At 38.0% G+C, this 19,250-nt stretch overlaps 1 protein-coding gene across 1 annotated transcript; it reads left to right on the forward strand.

Moving 5' to 3' along the window:
* Positions 1 to 529: 529 nt before the first annotated feature.
* LOC122044070 (pectinesterase-like) lies at positions 530 to 2,330 on the forward strand. The gene is made up of 2 exons (XM_042604615.1): positions 530 to 1,559; positions 1,639 to 2,330. Exons 1-2 carry the CDS (start codon positions 530 to 532, stop codon positions 2,328 to 2,330), a joined length of 1,722 nt encoding a protein of 573 aa, XP_042460549.1.
* The last annotated feature ends 16,920 nt before the right edge of the window (positions 2,331 to 19,250 follow it).

Genomic DNA, 19,250 nt, shown 5'->3' on the forward strand with positions numbered 1-19,250 from the left:
CAAATATATATTTTGATACGGTAATATAAGTATGATATACTAAAAATTTAATATTTTTTTCCCATTTTATCTCTTGTCACCAATAAAGTTATTAACTTTTTTTGTTTTTTTGAGAGAATGACTAATTCAATGGCTATCAACAAAATAATTTTATGATATTTTTTTTTAAAATGATAAATATAATAATATTTTTTATATTAACTTTTTAAAAAATATTTTGATCTTCACAAAATAATCACTAAAGATAATATTAACATCATTTTGAATGAAATATAAAATAAAAAATTTGAAAACATGAACAATGATATAAATAACATAAATAACGAGAGAATCTACTATGGAAATAAGGCGTTGACAAAAAAGGTCAACTCTCCTCTTCTTCCTCCCAAATAATAGGAGAAACAAATAAACTTCTATTTTGAACTGTGGCTCTCCGACTTCTGCTCGCCCATTCTATCTCCTTTAAATCCACCATTCCCTCCCTTCAATCTCCATCTCATTCTTTCAAATCTCTCCGGCAGCCGCAAAGATGGCTTCGGGCTACGGTCAAGTCTCCGGCAGCAATCAGGCCGAGCAAGGGAAGAACAAGATGTTTGTAGTCGCCGGCTCCTCCATCATCCTCGTTGCCTGTGTGTTCGCCGTCACGGTGAGCGTCTCACGGCATGGCGCGGACAGTTCCTCCGGTGGCGGCGCCACCCTTCAGACGACCTCGAAGTCGATCCAGTCGATCTGCCAGCCGACCGACTACAAGCAGGAGTGCGAGAGTTCGCTCGTCGCCAGTGGCGCCGACAACGAGACGGACCCCAAGAAGCTCGTCCAGATGATCTTCGACGCGACGATCGAGCGGGTCCGCGAGGGCATGAACCACTCCTCCCTCCTCCAGAAGGCGGCTGAGGACCCGCGGACGCAAAAGGCGCTCGAAGCCTGCAACGAGCTGCTCGACTACGCCGTCGACGACCTTCGGAACTCCGTCGAGAAGTTCGCTAGCATGGAGATGAGCAGAGTCGGCGAGGCCGTGGACGACCTCAGAGTCTGGCTCAGCGCCGCCATCACTTACCAGCAGACGTGCCTCGACGGATTCGAGAACACGACGGGGGACACGGCGGAGTCGATGGCCAAAGCCCTCAACAGCTCCGCCGCACTCACCAGCAACACGCTCGCCGTCGTCGACGAGATCTCCTCCGTGCTCAATTCCTTCCAGATCACCCCGATCAACAGACGACTGCTCTCGTCGGAGGACGAGGAGTTCCCCGCGTGGGTCCACGGCGCGAAGCGCAGGCTGCTCGCGCTCTCGCCGGAGCAGATAGAGCCGAACGTGACGGTGGCGAAGGACGGCAGCGGCCAGTTCAAAACCATCGCGGAAGCAGTCGCCGCAGCGCCAGATAATTCCGACCAAGTATTCGTGATCTACGTCAAAGAAGGCGTGTACCAGGAATACGTCCAGGTGGACCGGAAGAAGATGAACTTGGCGATGATCGGCGACGGCGCCACCAAGACAAAGATCACCGGAAACTTGAACTTCGTCGACGGCACGCCGACCTTCAAAACCGCCACTCTCGGTAACAATCTCGATCGATAACTATAGCGAACATGATTTCGAAGTTGTTAGTATCCAACTTCCCGTTGATTCGGACGCAGGGGTGGTCGGAGACGGGTTCATCATGAGGGATTTCGGGGTGGAGAACTCGGCGGGGGCGGCGAAGCACCAGGCGGTGGCGCTGCGGGTGCAGTCCGACAAATCGGTGTTCTACCGCTGCCAAATGGACGGCTACCAGGACACGCTCTACGCCCACACCAAGCGACAGTTCTACCGCGAATGCACCATCTCCGGCACCATCGACTTCCTCTTCGGCGACTCCCCGACCATCTTCCAGAACTGCCTCCTCCTCGTCCGCCGCCCCCTCGACAACCAGCAGTGCATTTGCACGGCGCAGGGGCGGAAGGACCGCCGCGAGGCCACCGCCATCGTGCTCCACAACTGCACCATCAGTGCCGACGAGTCGCTGAAGCCGGAGCAGGGGAGGTTCCTGGTCTACCTGGGGCGGCCATGGAAGGAGTACTCGCGCACGCTAGTCGTGCAGTCGCAGATCGACGACCTCATCGACCCCGCCGGGTGGATGCCGTGGCTCGGCGATTTCGGCCTGAACACCTGCTTCTACGCCGAGGTCGATAACCGCGGCCCCGGCAGCGACACCGCCAAGAGGGCGACCTGGAGGGGCGTCAAGAAGGTAGACCTCGGCCACGCACAAATGTTCACGGTGAGCCATTTCATCCAGGGCGACACCTGGCTGCCGGCCACCGGCGTTCCTTTCACGCCGGGATTGCTGTAGGATCGATCCGTCACGGCACGCATAAGCAATTTTGGCATACAGAACGATGAAGATCAACCTCAAAATGCAACTTTTGTTTTTGTTTTTGTTTTTATTTATTTTTGATTTTATCATGATCTGAACTTGTAATCTCACATGTTTTGATAAGAGGCGAGCGTCTGTAAACTGAAATCGCTATATTGAAACGAGAAACTACAATATATCATCTGATTCTTTTTTTTTTTTCAAAGAAATCCTTGAGATAACCGAGTTGGTCCGTCAATTTTTTTATTTTTCATTTTCTTATTTTTCATTGATTGATTATTAGGGTAAATCCGAGAAGCTGGCGCGCTCATACCTGTGACCGGAGTGTCTGAAGTGTTGATTTCTATTTGTATAGTTATAACCATCTTGACTTAGTAACTTAGCTCTAAATTTATGTTAAAAAATTATAATGATGAAGGAAATGAAAAGGCTATCAAAATAGAAGAATTGTGTTGAATTTTATGTAATTAATTTGATATAGGTTTGTTTATATATCATTGGAGAACATAATAGGACAATACCAGTGATATATGAAACATTATTGGGGACTTATGGTAGCACTGCCACCCAGCGGCTCCACACTATTGGGGACTTAAGTATAGAGTTTGTTCTATTTTTATTTATTTATTTATTTTTGGCTTGTTTGATGGAGCAAACAATTTATTTATTTGGTTATCAATCATCAAAGTATTTTTAATTAAATAAACTAAAAAATTATCAGAATTAGAAAACTAAAATCGCACAAAATAAGAACGAATGCAAAGCTTAAATTTTTTTAATAAATTAATAAAAAAGCCGACAACTATACTAATGTACAAATATAGAGATGTAGTTCATATTTGTAAAAAAAAATCTCTAAATTAAAAGCACAATCAATATACGTTGAGCTTCTTCTGAGCTATCTCTCATAACGTTTTTTAATTTATTTTGATGATTAATAAAAAAAATTGATGGGACCAAATTAATCATCTTAGAAATAATTAATAAGATTAACTAAATTTATCAAATATAAAAATACATATACAACATAATTCAAAATTAAAAAAAAAAAATCAGAGCTATCCACTGTGCTAGCCAGTATGGTTCTGACATTAGCATTACTTTGTGTATTGATGCACCGAATGGTAATCATCTGAACCCATTTTAGCACGTTGTAAATCAACGAATAAATAACTTTCAAAAATGTTAAACCATTTTAAATTTAAATTTAAATCATCTGAATTGATCCACGCCGCATTCTTTTCCTGCCGACAGCCTCGTGAGGCAGCCCAACCAGTGCGAGCAATCTCGGAGGTCGCTTATATCTAATTTTCTCGTACTTGGTGTAAATATTGGTAACGGGAGATTCATCATTTTATACCGGTGTGGATGATGATACCTTAGTATATGTCTTATCGATAGGAATATATATTTTCTAATTTATAAGTGGATTAATTTGAATTTAAATTACTCTAGTATTTCTAAATTTTATTTATTGATTGATTTGTCGATGCTGGAGAGGTTCACGATGATTATCACTTGGTGCATCAGGTATACGGGTCATGCCTATGTCTATGTCAGGAGCATGCTCCCCAACACTCTGAGAGCATAGCTTTTCATATATATATATATATATATATATATATATTTTAATAATGTAGCAGTTGTACATCTCATGGACATGTCTCTAAAACAGTTGACTGATGCTTAAACTAATTCATGTCCAACATATATCTTTACGAGCATATGTAAATGGCTCACATATAGCCTATTTTACAAAATTAACTCCACCGACAGGGTATAGCTGTCCTGTTCTTTTGGTGTGCAGTTCTTTATGGTGTGTTGTAGAAAACTAAATTAGTCCTTGCAGAATATATAATTCAATGCAAAGTTCTTCTGAACTTTGCGTAGCATGAAAGGGACACTGTAGATCTTTGCCAAGGTCTGTTGAATATAATTATCCTTATTAAATAATTTTATTTATAAATTGTACATGTGAATATGATTCGAATTTTTTAAAATGATCTAATTTGTGTACAATAAATTTCGAATAATTGGATATGAATTTTATATATGTAGAACATTTGTTGTCTCCGGGTAGCTTCTGGAGTATGCAAACTGATCGTCGAGGCTAGTGTTCGACACTATCTCCGTAAACGATATTGCTCCGCTACGGTGCTTAACGGATTGTTGCAATTCGTTCCCAAGATACAACGACGACGAACGTCTCGGAATCGTAGCACTTCGACTTCCGAGACCAGCGAACCTTTTAGTAGACTTCTTGGACTCTTGAATGCACAAGATGAGATGAATGCTTGAGGAAGAGAAGAGAAGATTGAGTGAGTATTCCATCATCTGGAGGGTTCTATTTATACTGAACGAAGAGGTTGAGTGTCCTTTGGGTGAGTGAATGTGTTCCTTGGGCTGGATCGATCTAGATCATCTATTCTGAAGGGTTGTAACCCTTCACCAAGCCCACTTCAATCTCATCCATCAGATCTGAGGAGTTGTGACCCTCAGATCCCGCCTATTGTCATCAGCCATCGGATCTGGATCCATTGATTCGATGCTTCAGATCAAGCCTCATCCCAGGCCGTCAGATCGTTACTCTTTGCGATCCAACGCTCTAGATCGCATCACAAGTGCAAAGTGCGCCTACAAAGCGCCAATTGCGCACGTGCGCACGTGGCGGGCGGCGGGCTCACAGGTGCGAGCACCTGCTCGCCCTGGGCTAAGGGGTCACCTGTCCTTTTTTTTTTGTGTTAACTCCATTAACACATCTTCATTAATAAGTAGAGAATACACATCGAGAATTTCCGATGTGGGACTATTCTCCTATGCACTTTATTAATGAATAACAAATGTTATTTTGGGTTGACTTTAAACATTAATTTCTCATTCACCCTTAATCGGTTTTGAGCAAATTAATAGTCTAAATCTATCTACGCGAATCGTAGATTTCAATTTTGAAGTCAATTATGACTTTCAACAATTGATGGCTTCCTTCCTCTAAATCGTTTTGGTCCATTTAAGGCCCCAATATCCAACAATCCCCCACATGAATGGAAATTAATGCAATGCGTGTATGCATGCTGACATTTTACAAGAGTCCAATCGATAAGTCACTGCATCGGGAGAGGTAGCTTGTGGCTTTGAACCTTCCGTAGTGAAATGCTATCGAGTATACTAAGCTGCGCAGTGAACGTGATGTCTTGAACTGCTCAGCTGTTGGTGTATACTTAGACAATAACACCCACACAGAGATCTATCTCACCTACTTTAGGTTCTCATGGTTGGTTCCGTTTCGGCCATGGATACCATCTTGGATTCATGAGTGTTTCATTGAAGCGGCCTGTCTTCACACTCACATAGGTGACACTTCTATCAAGAGTATCCTACCATACTCCACCTTATCAGATATAGAAGTCACTAAAAGCATAAGCTTAACCTCACTACATGAGGTAGGACAGGACAAATTCATCCTAGGATTGGGATAGAGATAAACTATCTAATGTGCTGGACCACAACTTCTGTAACTTCGTTGTCCCATTGAACCAAGATCTTGGGATCTCCAGTCAACAAGGTTGGGTTATCGCTACAGTCATTTTTAGTTGTAGATTTTTAATCTCATTCCTCTTGATGAGCAGTATACTTGATCTCGACTCAACCCCTTCGTTAGAGGATCTGCCAAATTATCTTTGGACTTAACATAGTCGATTGCAATCACTCCATTCGAGATCAACTGCTTAATGATATTATGTCTACGACGTATATGTCGTGACTTCCCATTATACATATTACTCTGTGCCCTTCCAATCGCCGATTGACTATCACAGTGGATTAGTACGGCAGACACAGGTTTCATCCAGCTCGGAATATCTTCCAAGAAATTCCGCAGCCATTCAGCTTCCTCAGTTGCTTTGTCTAGTGCTATAAACTCGGATTCCATAGTTGACCGAGCAATGCAAGTCTGCTTAGTGGATTTCCAAGATACTACCCCCCCCACCGATCGTGAATACATATCCACTAGTGGATTTGGAGTCTTTTGTATCTGATATCCAATTAGCATCACAATATCCTTCCAACACAGCGGGATATTTTCCATAATGTAATCCATAGTTCATAGTATATTTCAAATATCTGAGAACTCGCATCAATGCTTTCCAATGGGTGTCGTTTGGATTACTCGTAAAACGACTCAGTTTGTTGACCGTACAGGCAATATCCGGACGTGTGCAGTTTGTAAGATACATCAAACTGCCTATTATCCGAGAATATTTCAACTGCGATATGGTCTCACCATGGTTTTTTGCTAAGTGTTGACTTAGATCCATAGGTGTTTTCACTGTAGAGAGATCGTACGCATTGAATTTTTTCAATACAGATTCTACATAATGAGATTGTGTTAAAACTATCCCTTCTGATGTCCTGAGAATTTTAATTCCCAATATAACATCTGCTTGACCCATATCTTTCATATCAAAATTTCTGGTCAATATTTTCTTTGTAGTCATGATTACATCATGATTACTACCCATTATTAGCATGTCGTCTACGTATAGATAGACAATTACATAACCTTCAGGTGTGTTTTTGACATAAATGCATTTGTCACATTCATTTATTCTGAATTCGTTTGACAGCATTACTTTGTCAAATTTTTCGTGCCATTGTTTAGGCGCTTGCTTAAGTCCGTACAACGACTTAACAAGTCGACACACCTTTTTCTCATTTCCAGGAGCCATGAACCCTTCGGGTTGCTCCATATAAATTTCTTCTTCCAACTCACCATTTAAGAATGCAGTCTTAACATCCATTTGATGTATTTTAAGGTCATACAGTGCTGCAATGGCTATTAGCACTCGTATGGACGTAATCCTTGTCACCGGTGAGTATGTATCGAAGTAATTAAGGCCTTCCTCTTGCTTGTACCCCTTGGCTACAAGTCTGGCCTTATACTTGTCAATTGATCCATCAGCTTTATACTTACGTTTTAGTATCCACTTACAACCTAATGGTTTATTACCAGAAGGAAGGTCTACTAATTCCCAAGTATGATTATTCATGATAGACTCAATTTCACTATTGACAGCTTCTTTCCACATTGGAGCATCGGGTCTAGAGAGAGCTTCACTTAATGTTCTTGGTTCCATTTCTGACATGAAAGTCATGAAATCTGGCCCGAACGATTTCTCAACTCTGGCCCGTTTGCTACGACGTGGCTCTTCACTTTGATCGTCAATAGTCCTTTTATAACAGCCAAGTTCGGTAACGTCATTTTTGTTTGAACTTCCGTTGTTATCACTTTCAACGTTTCCCTTTTTATTTGGGAATACGTTTTCAAAGAATATCACATTTCGAGATTCTATGGTTGTTCCCACATGTATATGAGGAATATCTGATTTGTGAACTAGGAAACGATATGCAGTACTATTATGGGCATATCCGACAAATATCGCATCGAACGTTTTAGGTCCGATCTTTACTTGCTTTGGTTTAGGTACTTCGACCTTTGCCAAGCACCCCCGCACTTTCAGGTATTTGTACGATGGCTCGCGGCCTTTCCATAGTTCATATGGAGTTTTATCATTTTTCTTATGAGGGATTCTGTTGAGAATGTGATTTGCCGATAATATTGCTTCCCCCCACAAGTTTTGAGGTAAGCCTGAATTTATCAACAAGGCATTCATCATTTCTTTTAGTGTCCGATTTTTACGTTCGGCAACACCGTTTGATTGAGGTGAGTAAGGTGCCGTTGTTTGATGGATAATGCCAGATTCTGTACAAAATTCATCAAACGGTGCACCATATTCTCCACTCTATCGCTTCGAATTATTTTAATTCGTTTGTCAAGTTGGTTTTCAACTTCTGTTTTATAGGTTCTGAATGCCTCTAGGGCTTCGTCTTTACTTCTTAAAAGAAAGACATAACAGAACTTTGTGCAGTCATCGATAAAAGTAATAAAATATTTTTTACCTCCTCTAGTTTGCACAAATTTCAAGTCACATAGATCACTATGTATTAAATCTAGAGGAGTTGTCGTCCTTTCCACCGAATGAAAAGGTAGTTTCGTCATTTTCGCTTCCACGCACACTTCACATTTGAGTGTTCCGTCAACATTGACGTTTGGTAATAAATTTAATTTGACGAGACGTTTGAGAGTATTATTATTCACATGTCCGAGTCGATTATGCCATAAATTAAAACACTCAACAACATAGCTGGAAACATTTATTTTATTACCATCAAAATTTCGGAGTACAGGCATTACAACCATTTTGAATAGACCCTTTTCTAGGTACCCCTTTCCTACGAAGACACCATTCTTCGTAAGTACAAAGTTGTCTGACTGGAACACTAGCCTAAATCCGGCCTTGACCAATGCCGCTCCAGAAACTAGGTTCTTACTGATGTCGGGAACATGGAGTACATCAATGAGTGTTAGCTCCTTTCCGGACGTCATCTTCAGAACAACCTTTCCGAGTCCAACAATTGGCGACGTCGTGGAATTACCCATATAGAGCTTCCTGCCATTTATCGGAGTATACTTGGAGAACATCGCTTTATCGGAACAGATATGACGAGTTGCTCCAGTATCAATGAACCACTGCTTCGGGTTGGTATCCACCAAGTTGGCTTCAAATACAACCGCAGTGAGATCCAAGTCCTCAAGAGAGGTTGCGACATGATTCGCAACATCCTTTGGCCTCTTGGTTGGCTTCTTTGGGCATCTGCAGCCCTTGGATAGGTGTCCTGCCTTTCCACAGTTGTAGCAGGAGCCTTTGAACTTCTTTTCTTGAACTGCTTCGGCTTTTTGGCGTTCGGCTCGACCAGGTTGGACATTTCGTCTATAGTCCGCTTGGTTCCTCTGGAGTCGGATAACTTTCGATTATCCTCTTCTATTCGTAGCCTCAGGATCAGGTCTTGCAGCTCTATTTCCTTTTGCTTGTGCTTTAGGTAATTCTTGAAATCCTTCCATGACGGAGGGAGCTTCTCAATTACCGCAGCAACTGCGAATGTCTCGTTCAGCTTCATGCCTTCGGCGTCCAGATCATGCAGTATTAATTGCATATCTTGGACTTGAGATGAGACGCTTTTTGAGTCCACCATCTTGAAATCCAGAAATCGACCGACGATGAATTTCTTCAATCCAGCATTTTCGGTCTTGTATTTCTTCTCAAGGGATTCCCACAAAGATTTTGCCGTCTCCAGAGAACAATATACGTTATATAACGTGTTGTCCAAGGCGTTGAGTATATAATTGCGGCACAGAAAATCTCCATGAGACCACGCATCGCTAGCAGCCTTACTTCCTTCCGTAGCGGCTGGCGTGTCTTCATGCAAAAACCGTACAAGGTTTAGCGTTGTTAGATAAAACAACATCTTCTGTTGCCATCTTTTGAAGTCGGTTCCGGTGAATTTCTCCGGCTTTTCTCCGTGCGGAATGGTTGTCGGAATGGCGGTCGGAACGACGGTCGGAACGGCCGTCGGAATGTCGTTGGTAGCCATATCAGTTTGCAGGAAATATCGTTTACGACTGTTGTCTCCGGGTAGCTTCTGGAGTATGCAAACTGATCGTCGAGGCTAGTGTTCGACACTATCTCCGTAAACGATATTGCTCCGCTACGGTGCTTAACGGATTGTTGCAATTCGTTCCCAAGATACAACGACGACGAACGTCTCGGAATCGTAGCACTCCGACTTCCGAGACCAGCGAACCTTTTAGTAGACTTCTTGGACTCTTGAATGCACAAGATGAGATGAATGCTTGAGGAAGAGAAGAGAAGATTGAGTGAGTATTGGAGGGTTCTATTTATACTGAACGAAGAGATTGAGTGTCCTTTGGGTGAGTGGATGTGTTCCTTGGGCTGGATCGATCTAGATCATCTATTCTGAAGGGTTGTAACCCTTCACCAAGCCCACTTCAATCTCATCCATCAGATCTGAGGAGTTGTGACCCTCAGATCCCGCCTATTGTCATCAGCCATCGGATCTGGATCCATTGATTCGATGCTTCAGATCAAGCCTCATCCCAGGCCATCAGATCATTACTCTTTGCGATCCAACGCTCTAGATCGCATCACAAGCGATCCATCATATCTATTTGATCAACGTTGATCAACGGTAGTCATCCATTCCCTAAGTCAACTGTCCAGTCATCTCCCTTTGCCCACGAGGATGCCGCATAGGCACTGCCACGTCAGGTAAGAGCCTGACACGTCACCCGAGTGCCACGCAGGCACTGCAATGTCACCTGGAGCATGTGCGAAGTGCAAAGTGCGCCTACAAAGCGCCCATTGCGCACGTGCGCACGTGGCGGGTGGCGGGCTCACAGGTGCGAGCACCTGCTCGCCCTGGGCTAAGGGGTCACCTGTCCTTTTTTTTTTTGTGTTAACTCCATTAACACATCTTCATTAATAAGTAGAGAATACACATCGAGAATTTCCGATGTGGGACTATTCTCCTATGCACTTTATTAATGAATAACAAATGTTATTTTGGGTTGACTTTAAACATTAATTTCTCATTCACCCTTAATCGGTTTTGAGCAAATTAATAGTCTAAATCTATCTACGCGAATCGTAGATTTCAATTTTGAAGTCAATTACGACTTTCAACAATTAATGGCTTCCTTCCTCTAAATCGTTTTGGTCCATTTAAGGCCCCAATATCCAACAACCTTTAGTCCCGCATCTATTATCATCTATATGCTGATAATAAATGTTCAGTATATACGGACTTATAATCTCACATCTATTATTATTGATGGTCTGATAATAGATGTACACTATATATACGGTTGGTCCTCAAGGGCTTAGGATGATCTTGATATAACTTTTGGTTCCCCATTGACCTAAAGTTTTTCGGCGCCGTCATCCCCTAAGTCTCTCGGAAGACCTACCTTTTTCTTTCCGCTGCTTCTTCTTCCACAGGATCTTCTGGACGACGCTAAAGGACAAAGATATGACTCTTCAATCAGGTTCTTTGTCTTTATGTTTATGTATTATTAGTTTCTTATGTCATGTTCTCGACGAAACTAAGATCCATGCTTATATATTCTTGTTTTTCCTATTTGAATTCTTATTTCAGTTATTTAGAATTCATGTAGCTTAGGTTTTACAAAAACTTTCAATTAGTATCAGAGTCAGGTTTTTATTTCATCGTTTTCATTGGCTATAAAATTTGAATTTTCGTCGATTTATTATTTGTATGCTAAATTAAATTTTCCTAGTATAATACAATCATTTGATCGTCGAAATCTTTTGTATAAAAAATCTAAGAATAGACTTAATCTTCCATATAGTAATGATTTAATAGATTAATTTGGTCAATTAATATATTATTAAGTCTAAAACATCAAATAGAATGGATAGAAATTGATTAAGAATTTTTTCTTAAATAATTTCCCACCTTAAACTCGTGATTGTGACAATTATTAATTGATTAGATTTATTTTTAATCAATTGAAGTTATTGTTTCCCGATTAACTTTCTGTTTGTGTTAATCGTTTAATGTTTCACGATTAAACAATCACTGTTTCAACGTGAAACAACCTTTCATAAATTTTGTTTCATTTTATTTTCACGTTGAAACCGCATAAGAATAATAAAACTAATATATATATATATATATATATATTAATATTAACTGTCTCATTTTGAAGCAGTGAACGGAAATATATATATATATATATATATTATTTTTAGTTGTATGGTATTAAAAGTTTTTTTTAAAACAGTATGTACTGTTCATAAAAAAAATACATTAAATAAAGTTTAATGAATAATTAAAGGATTAAATAGTATTAAATAATACTATTTAATTATAGAACTCGAAACTTTAACTTCTTAAGGAAGAGTTCTATGTATAATCATGTAGTCATATATAGTAGGTTTTCGAATCGATTGGATCTACCAATCGACTACCATAAAGTATCAATCGATTAATAAACCTAATTTTATATTGTTAAGGCTGATTAAATAATTTCGGTTCGAATTAAGTTCCTAGTATTTTCTTGGGTCTATCTACACAACGTGCTACTAAGTTGAACTAATGTGTCGACCCAAAGGAAGACACCTTAGATATGTTTAGTGCATTTTGTATTGGTAGACGTATATTTATGCTAAAAGTAATCGACCTAAAGGAAGGTTACTTTTATGCCAGATATATGCATAAGGTAGCTTACAACTATAGAACAAAATATTATTTTGTTCAGATCATGCACACAATATGTCGGGCCAAAGGAAGGCATATTATGTGGCCGATTAAGGTCGTTGTAAGCTATAAACCAAAATATAACTCATATAAAGTATCATATTATGCGCACAATGGGTCGGCCCAAAGGAAGGCACATTGTGTGGCCAATTAGAGTTTGAATTATATTAGAGAGTATCGCTAACAAATAATATGTCAGCCCAAAGGAAGACATATTATGTTGTACTTGGTATCTCATAAAGAGCCTATTTATATGCATCTAAAATTTTATTTTATTTGCATAATTTTATCTTACTTAATATGCTTTTGGCTTTAGTAAAACCGTGAGCTTAAATAAATTTCTCTCTTTAATTTCAGTACAATATGTAACTGACAGCATTAATAACATCCCAACACTAACTAGTTCGAATTTTGCTGAATGGAAAGAATATATGACCGTAGTCTTAGGCTGCATGGACTTAGACTATGCATTAAGGAATGATCACCCCACACCTTTAACCAGTGCTAGCACTATAGAGCAGAGGGCTGAATTTCAACTGTGGGAGAAATCAAATCGTATGTGTCTAAGTATCATGAAGTTTTCCATACCGGCACCAATAAAGGGCTCAATAACAGAGGGAGAAGATGCTAAGAGTTTCCTGGACCAATTAGCAGACCGATTCACCTCAAATGGAAAGGTTGAGACTACCACACTTCTTACGAAGTTGGTAACCATGCGGTATAATGGTAAAGGAAACATGAGAGAGTACATTATGGAGATATCTAATATAGTGACAAGTCTGAAAGCACTAAAACTCGATATGTCTGAGGGTATGTTAGTGCATTTCATCTTGATGTCTCTTCTTGCACGGTTCACTCCTTTTAAGATATCATATAATACTCAAAAGGAAAAGTGGACATTGAATGAGCTTATTGCCCAATACGTGCAAGAGGAGGGGAGACTAAAGATTGAGACATCTGAGAATGCTCACTTAGCATTTGGTTCTCAAAGTACGAGTTGTTGGTGAGGTTAGCACTAACGGTCTAACTCAGGTTTTGATGAATGACAAATCAGGTTAAGTTAGGTTCGTCGTTATCTAACACTCTGATCAAGTGTGCAGAATAAGTCCAGGCAGGTCGACGGGCTGACCGGATGTCTGGCACGAAGTCCAAGCGGGTCGACGGGCTGACCGGACGCTTGGCGAGAAGTCCAGCTAGGTCGACGGGCTGACCGGATAGCTGGCGAGAAGTCCAGACGGGTCGAAGGGCTGATCGGACGTCCGGCAGGTGAGTAAAGGTAAGTCACTGGAAGGGAGTGACTATGAGGACGCGTTCCCGGGAAGGGAACATTAGGCGTCGATCCGGCTTAGATCTTTTTCGGATATTTAAGTCGAGATCGTGACTAGATTCCGGTCTCGGAAAGACGGAATCTAAGTCATAATCTTCTTTGATTAAAGTATAAACTGTGCTAACATCTTATTTTGTAGGATATACATATTGTTTGTCTCGGACTAACTCTTTCTTGCAGATAAAGGAGTTTCTGGAGAAAAAGTGGTTCGGGCGCCCGGAAGGGATCCGGGCGCCCGAGAGGCAATTTCTATCCCTGACGTGCGTCGACACGTGGAGCTCGTTGGTTGGGCGGGCTACGTCACACCAGGGCGCCCGGAAGGGATCCAGGCGCCCCGAGCATCCTATAAAAGGAGGGTCAGAGGAAAGCTTCAAATACAACTGAAAAAAGAGATCTTCTACTGCTTACTCTGCGCTCCTGCGACGCTAACGAAGCTCCGACATTACACGTTTTCTTTTCGATTCATTCCTTTGTCGGTATTGCTGTCATTTTCATTAGCTTTTTCTGTACTTAGTTTGTAATAAATTTCGAATTGCTAGTGATTGCCCACCGAAAGCGGTCAACGACCGCGGGCCTTGGAGTAGGAGTCAACACAGGCTCCGAACCAAGTAAAATTGGTTTGTGTTAGCATTGTTTCTCTATTTCCGCTACATTTATACTTGAACGAATTTTGCATTTGATATTCACCCCCCCTCTAACGAACGTCTACGATCCAACAAGTGGTATCAGAGTAGGTACCACTCTGATTTGGTGCAACCACCAATCAGACAAGGGGGTGAAATTTTCTTTTGTTTTTTTTTCGCTTTCAGTCTTACATTTAATTCCAAACTGATACTATTATCTTTTTGGAAAGTTTTTTCGTTGCAATTAAATCTAAATTGGTGCAACACCAATTTAGTTCCTCTATTATCTTTTAATTATTCCCGCACTGCTAATCCAAGACCAAGTCTTGGGAATTTGCCTGTCTATTTGTTTGATTGTGTGCAGGGATTAAAATGTCTCAGCTTGAAGGCTTCAGCACAGTATGATCTCCCCTTTTCAACGGGGACGATTTCCCATACTGGAAGAAGCGGATGGAAATATATCTCAAGACAGATTTCGACCAGTGGATGAGCGTCACCAAAGCCTATAAAATACCAGTAGACAACTCAGGAAATCTACTGGATCCTGAAGATTGGACAACAGACCTAAAGAAGAAGGCATCAATGGAGAACAAAGTCATCAACACTTTACAGTGCGGATTAACGAGAGAAGAACTAAACCAGGTCGGACCGCATAAAAACGCTAAAGAGCTATGGGATAAACTGATCGAGCTGCACGAAGAAACCAGCGACGCTAAGGTAACAAAAAGGGATTTACTCTTAAATAAAATATTTAATATAAAAATGCAGGAAGGGGAAACTGCAAGTCAGCTGCACGCGAGGATCAAGGACATCCTCAACGGGCTCCACATGATAGGCCACCAAATGGAGAACCGAGACTTAATAAGGTATGCACTGAATGCGTTTCCACGTAATAGTTTGTGGGCATCTACTGTGGATGCCTACAAAATTTCTAAAAACTTATCTAAACTTAAATTAAACGAGTTATTTTGGGAATTAGAACTACACGAATAAACTAACGTCGGGGCCGAGAAGGGTGTAGCTTTGTTTGCAGGTTCCTCCAAGGAGAAGATAAAGAATAAGTCTGAACCTGAAGACGACTCTGATCAGAACTCTGAAGATGAAGAGCACCTGGTGAACTTGGTAAGGAAAATGTTCACCAGGAGGAAAAGGAGCTTCAGTAAAAAGGACCTTCAGAGGATCAACTCTCCAACCGACCCGAGGAGTGTGACATGCTTTGGATGCAACAAAAAGGGCTACTACAAGAACGAGTGTCCGAAATTGAAAAACGAGAAACCAAGGACGACCAAAAAGAAGGCCCTTAAAGCAACGTGGGACGACACTTCCTCGGATGAATCGGAAGCCGAAGAACAAAAGAACAAGAGTTACCTCGCACTGATGGCCCGCGAAGAAGAATCGGAGGAAGAATCGGAAGACGGGTCCGAACCCGAATTGAGCCACGAGTCCGTACTCGTTTCCAAAGGCCCTGAAGAGGTATACCAAAATTTAAATAAGAAATTTTTTAAAATTATTTCTTGCTTAAACAATAAATTAGTTAAAATAGAAAAAGAAAATGAGTTTCTCTTTGAAGAAAATCAAAATCTCAAGGAACAAATAAAAAATTCAAATCCAACTTAAGATCTAACACTTGAGGAGGAGAATTTATCACTAAAAAATGAAATTAATAATTTAAAAGAAATGTTAGAAAAATTCACAACAAGATCCAAAAACTTAGATTTAATATTAAACAATCAAAAAACAATTTATAATAAAACCGGACTTGGCTATATGTCAAGCTCAAATAACACATTCAAGTCATTAATAACCCAACACAAACCAACAAAACAAGCTTGGGTTCCGAAAGCATGTTTAATCACGCAAGTAGAACTAATCAATACTACATACCTAAAGAAAAAATATTTTATATAAACTCGAATAAATCAAGTCAAAGACCAAAATACAAACCTAAACAAAAAAACTTAAAATCTAAACATATTAAAACTCAACAAAATGTAAACTATCACCAAGTAAAATATAATTACAAAATAAATAGACATAAACTAAGAACAAAATTAAATTAAAAGGCCATTAATTCAGGGGGAGGCTCCAGAATAGCTAGTACCTCGAAAACTAACCTACCCGGCAGGGTAACCCTAACCAACCTACCCGATAGGGTAATTAGGATTAGTTAAAAAGGGTTCAAGTTTAACTTGAAAAATGGTACTGGTGAAATATTGGATGATAGTATGTTAGGGAAGCTTAGTCTATGCATGTCTAGGAAGATATGGCTTCGACATGGTGCATTTGGCTAAGTGGAACTGACCAAAACTACCCTTTATGAATCCTAACCAGTTAAACTAAAGTTTGGTACTAAGTCCAGTAGATAGGACTATTTGGAAAACCTCGAAGGCATGGTTACTTTAATGATGTCCAAGTGACTCACCATAGCCTAGAAGTTTATCCAGAGAACGCCTATTTGTTGAACCCAAAACTAAACCTGAATCTAACACAAAGTTAAACCAAACTCTAAAATTGAATCTAATTTATCTCACAAAATTATAGGATTCCCTGATTGAAAACATAGATTGGGTGAGATGACTAAGAACATTAAAATTAAAATTATATTAAAATCAAATTAAACTTAAAATTAAAATTAAAATTAAAATTAAAATTAAAATTAAAATTAAATTAAATTAAATTAAATTAAATTAAATTAAATTAAATTAAATTAAAATTAAATTAAAATCAAATTAAACTTAAAATTAAAATTAAAATTAAAATTAAATTAAAATTAAATGAAAATCAAATTAAACTTAAAATTAAAAATAAAAATAAAATTAAATTAAAATCAAATTAAAATTAAAATTAAAATTAAAATTAAAATTAAAATTAAAATTAAAATTAAAATTAAAATTAAAATTAAATTAAACTTAAAATTAAATTAAATTAAAATTAAATTAAAATCAAATTAAACTTAAAATTAAAATTAAATTAAAATCAAATTAAACTTAAAATTAAATTAAAATCAAATTAAACTTTAAATTAAAATTAAAATTAAATTAAATTAAAATCACATTAAATTAAATTAAAATTAAAATTAAAATCAAATTAAACTTAAAATTAAAGTTAAAATTTAAATTAAATTAAAATCAAATTAAACTTAAAATTAAAATTAAATTAAAATCAAATTAAACTTAAAATTAAATTATAATCAAATTAAACTTAAAATTAAAATTAAAATTAAATTAAAATCAAATTAAACTTTAAATTAAAATTAAAATTAAATTAAATTAAAATCACATTAAATTAAATTAAAATTAAAATTAAAATCAAATTAAACTTAAAATTAAAGTTAAAATTTAAATTAAATTAAAATCAAATTAAACTTAAACTTAAACTTAAAATTAAAATTAAATTAAATTAAATTAAAATCAAATTCAACTTAAAATTAAAATTAAAATTAAATTAAAATTAAATTAAAATCAAATTAAAATTAAATTAAAATTAAATTAAACTTAAAATCAAAATTAAAATTAAATTAAAATCGAATTAAACTTAAAATTAAACTTAAAATTAAAATTAAATTAAAATTAAAATTAATTTAAAATTATATTAAAATTTTAAATTTTTTTAACTTAAAAATTATTTTTAACTTAATTTTTTAAGTCCAATAGTTAGACTAACCCCAATTCCTACCTATGGTAGGAAACTTAGTGGATTTTGGATAGTGGTTGCTCCAAACATATGACTGGAGATCACACAAAATTCACTCAACTCACCTACAAAAGCCAAGGAACAGTTGCCTTTGGGAACAACGGCAAACTCAAGGTACTTGGTATAGGCAATATCGAACTAAAAATTGACTTTATTATTACAAATGTTTTACTTGTTGAAAATTTCAAGTATAATCTTTTAAGTATAAGTCAACTGTGTGATACTATGTATAAGGTTAGGTTTTTATCCACAGAATGCTTAATCAAACACCTAGACTATATAAGCCTAAAAGGGTTTAGGAAAGACAACATCTATGCGATTAACTTAACCACTTCTTCAATTAAGTGTTATTTAGCACAAAAAGAAGAAACTTGGTTATGGCATAGAAGAATGTCACATACAAATTTCAGAAATATAAGTAGACTAAATGGACTAGTTAGAGGACTACCAAAATTACCTAACCTTGATTCAACCATATGTAATGCTTGTCAACAAGGTAAGCAAACAAAATCTACCCACAAACCAACTAATGAAGCTCAAACCAACTCAATCTTAGAACTGTTACATTTAGACTTATTTGACTCCCATGGAGTCAAATCAATAAATGGAAGTCTATACTGTCTAGTAATAATAGATGACTATTCTAGGTTCACTTGTGTAAAATTTCTAAAAAATATAGATGAAACTTTTGAAATTTTTACAACCTTTTGTAAACAAGTTGAAAATGAAAAGGACCTTAAAATTAAAAGAATTATAAGTGATAATGGGAGAGAATTTAAAAATCATAACTTTAACAAATTCTGTCTTGAAAATGGCTACCATCACGAATTTTCGTGCCCTAAAACCCCCCAACAAAATGGGATTGAAGAAAGAAAAAAATAGAATATTACTTGAAGCCTCTAGAACGATGTTAAATGAATTCAACTTACCTAAATATTTTTGGGCGGAAGCTGTTAGTACAACTTGCTATGTACAAAACAGAACAACACTAAACAAAACTCATAACAAAATATTTTTTGAAATTTATTACAATAAACAACCCAATATAAAATACTTTAG

The sequence above is a fragment of the Zingiber officinale genome, chromosome 2A (assembly GCF_018446385.1).
Source record: "Zingiber officinale cultivar Zhangliang chromosome 2A, Zo_v1.1, whole genome shotgun sequence".
In the NCBI taxonomy this organism is placed as follows: domain Eukaryota; kingdom Viridiplantae; phylum Streptophyta; class Magnoliopsida; order Zingiberales; family Zingiberaceae; genus Zingiber; species Zingiber officinale.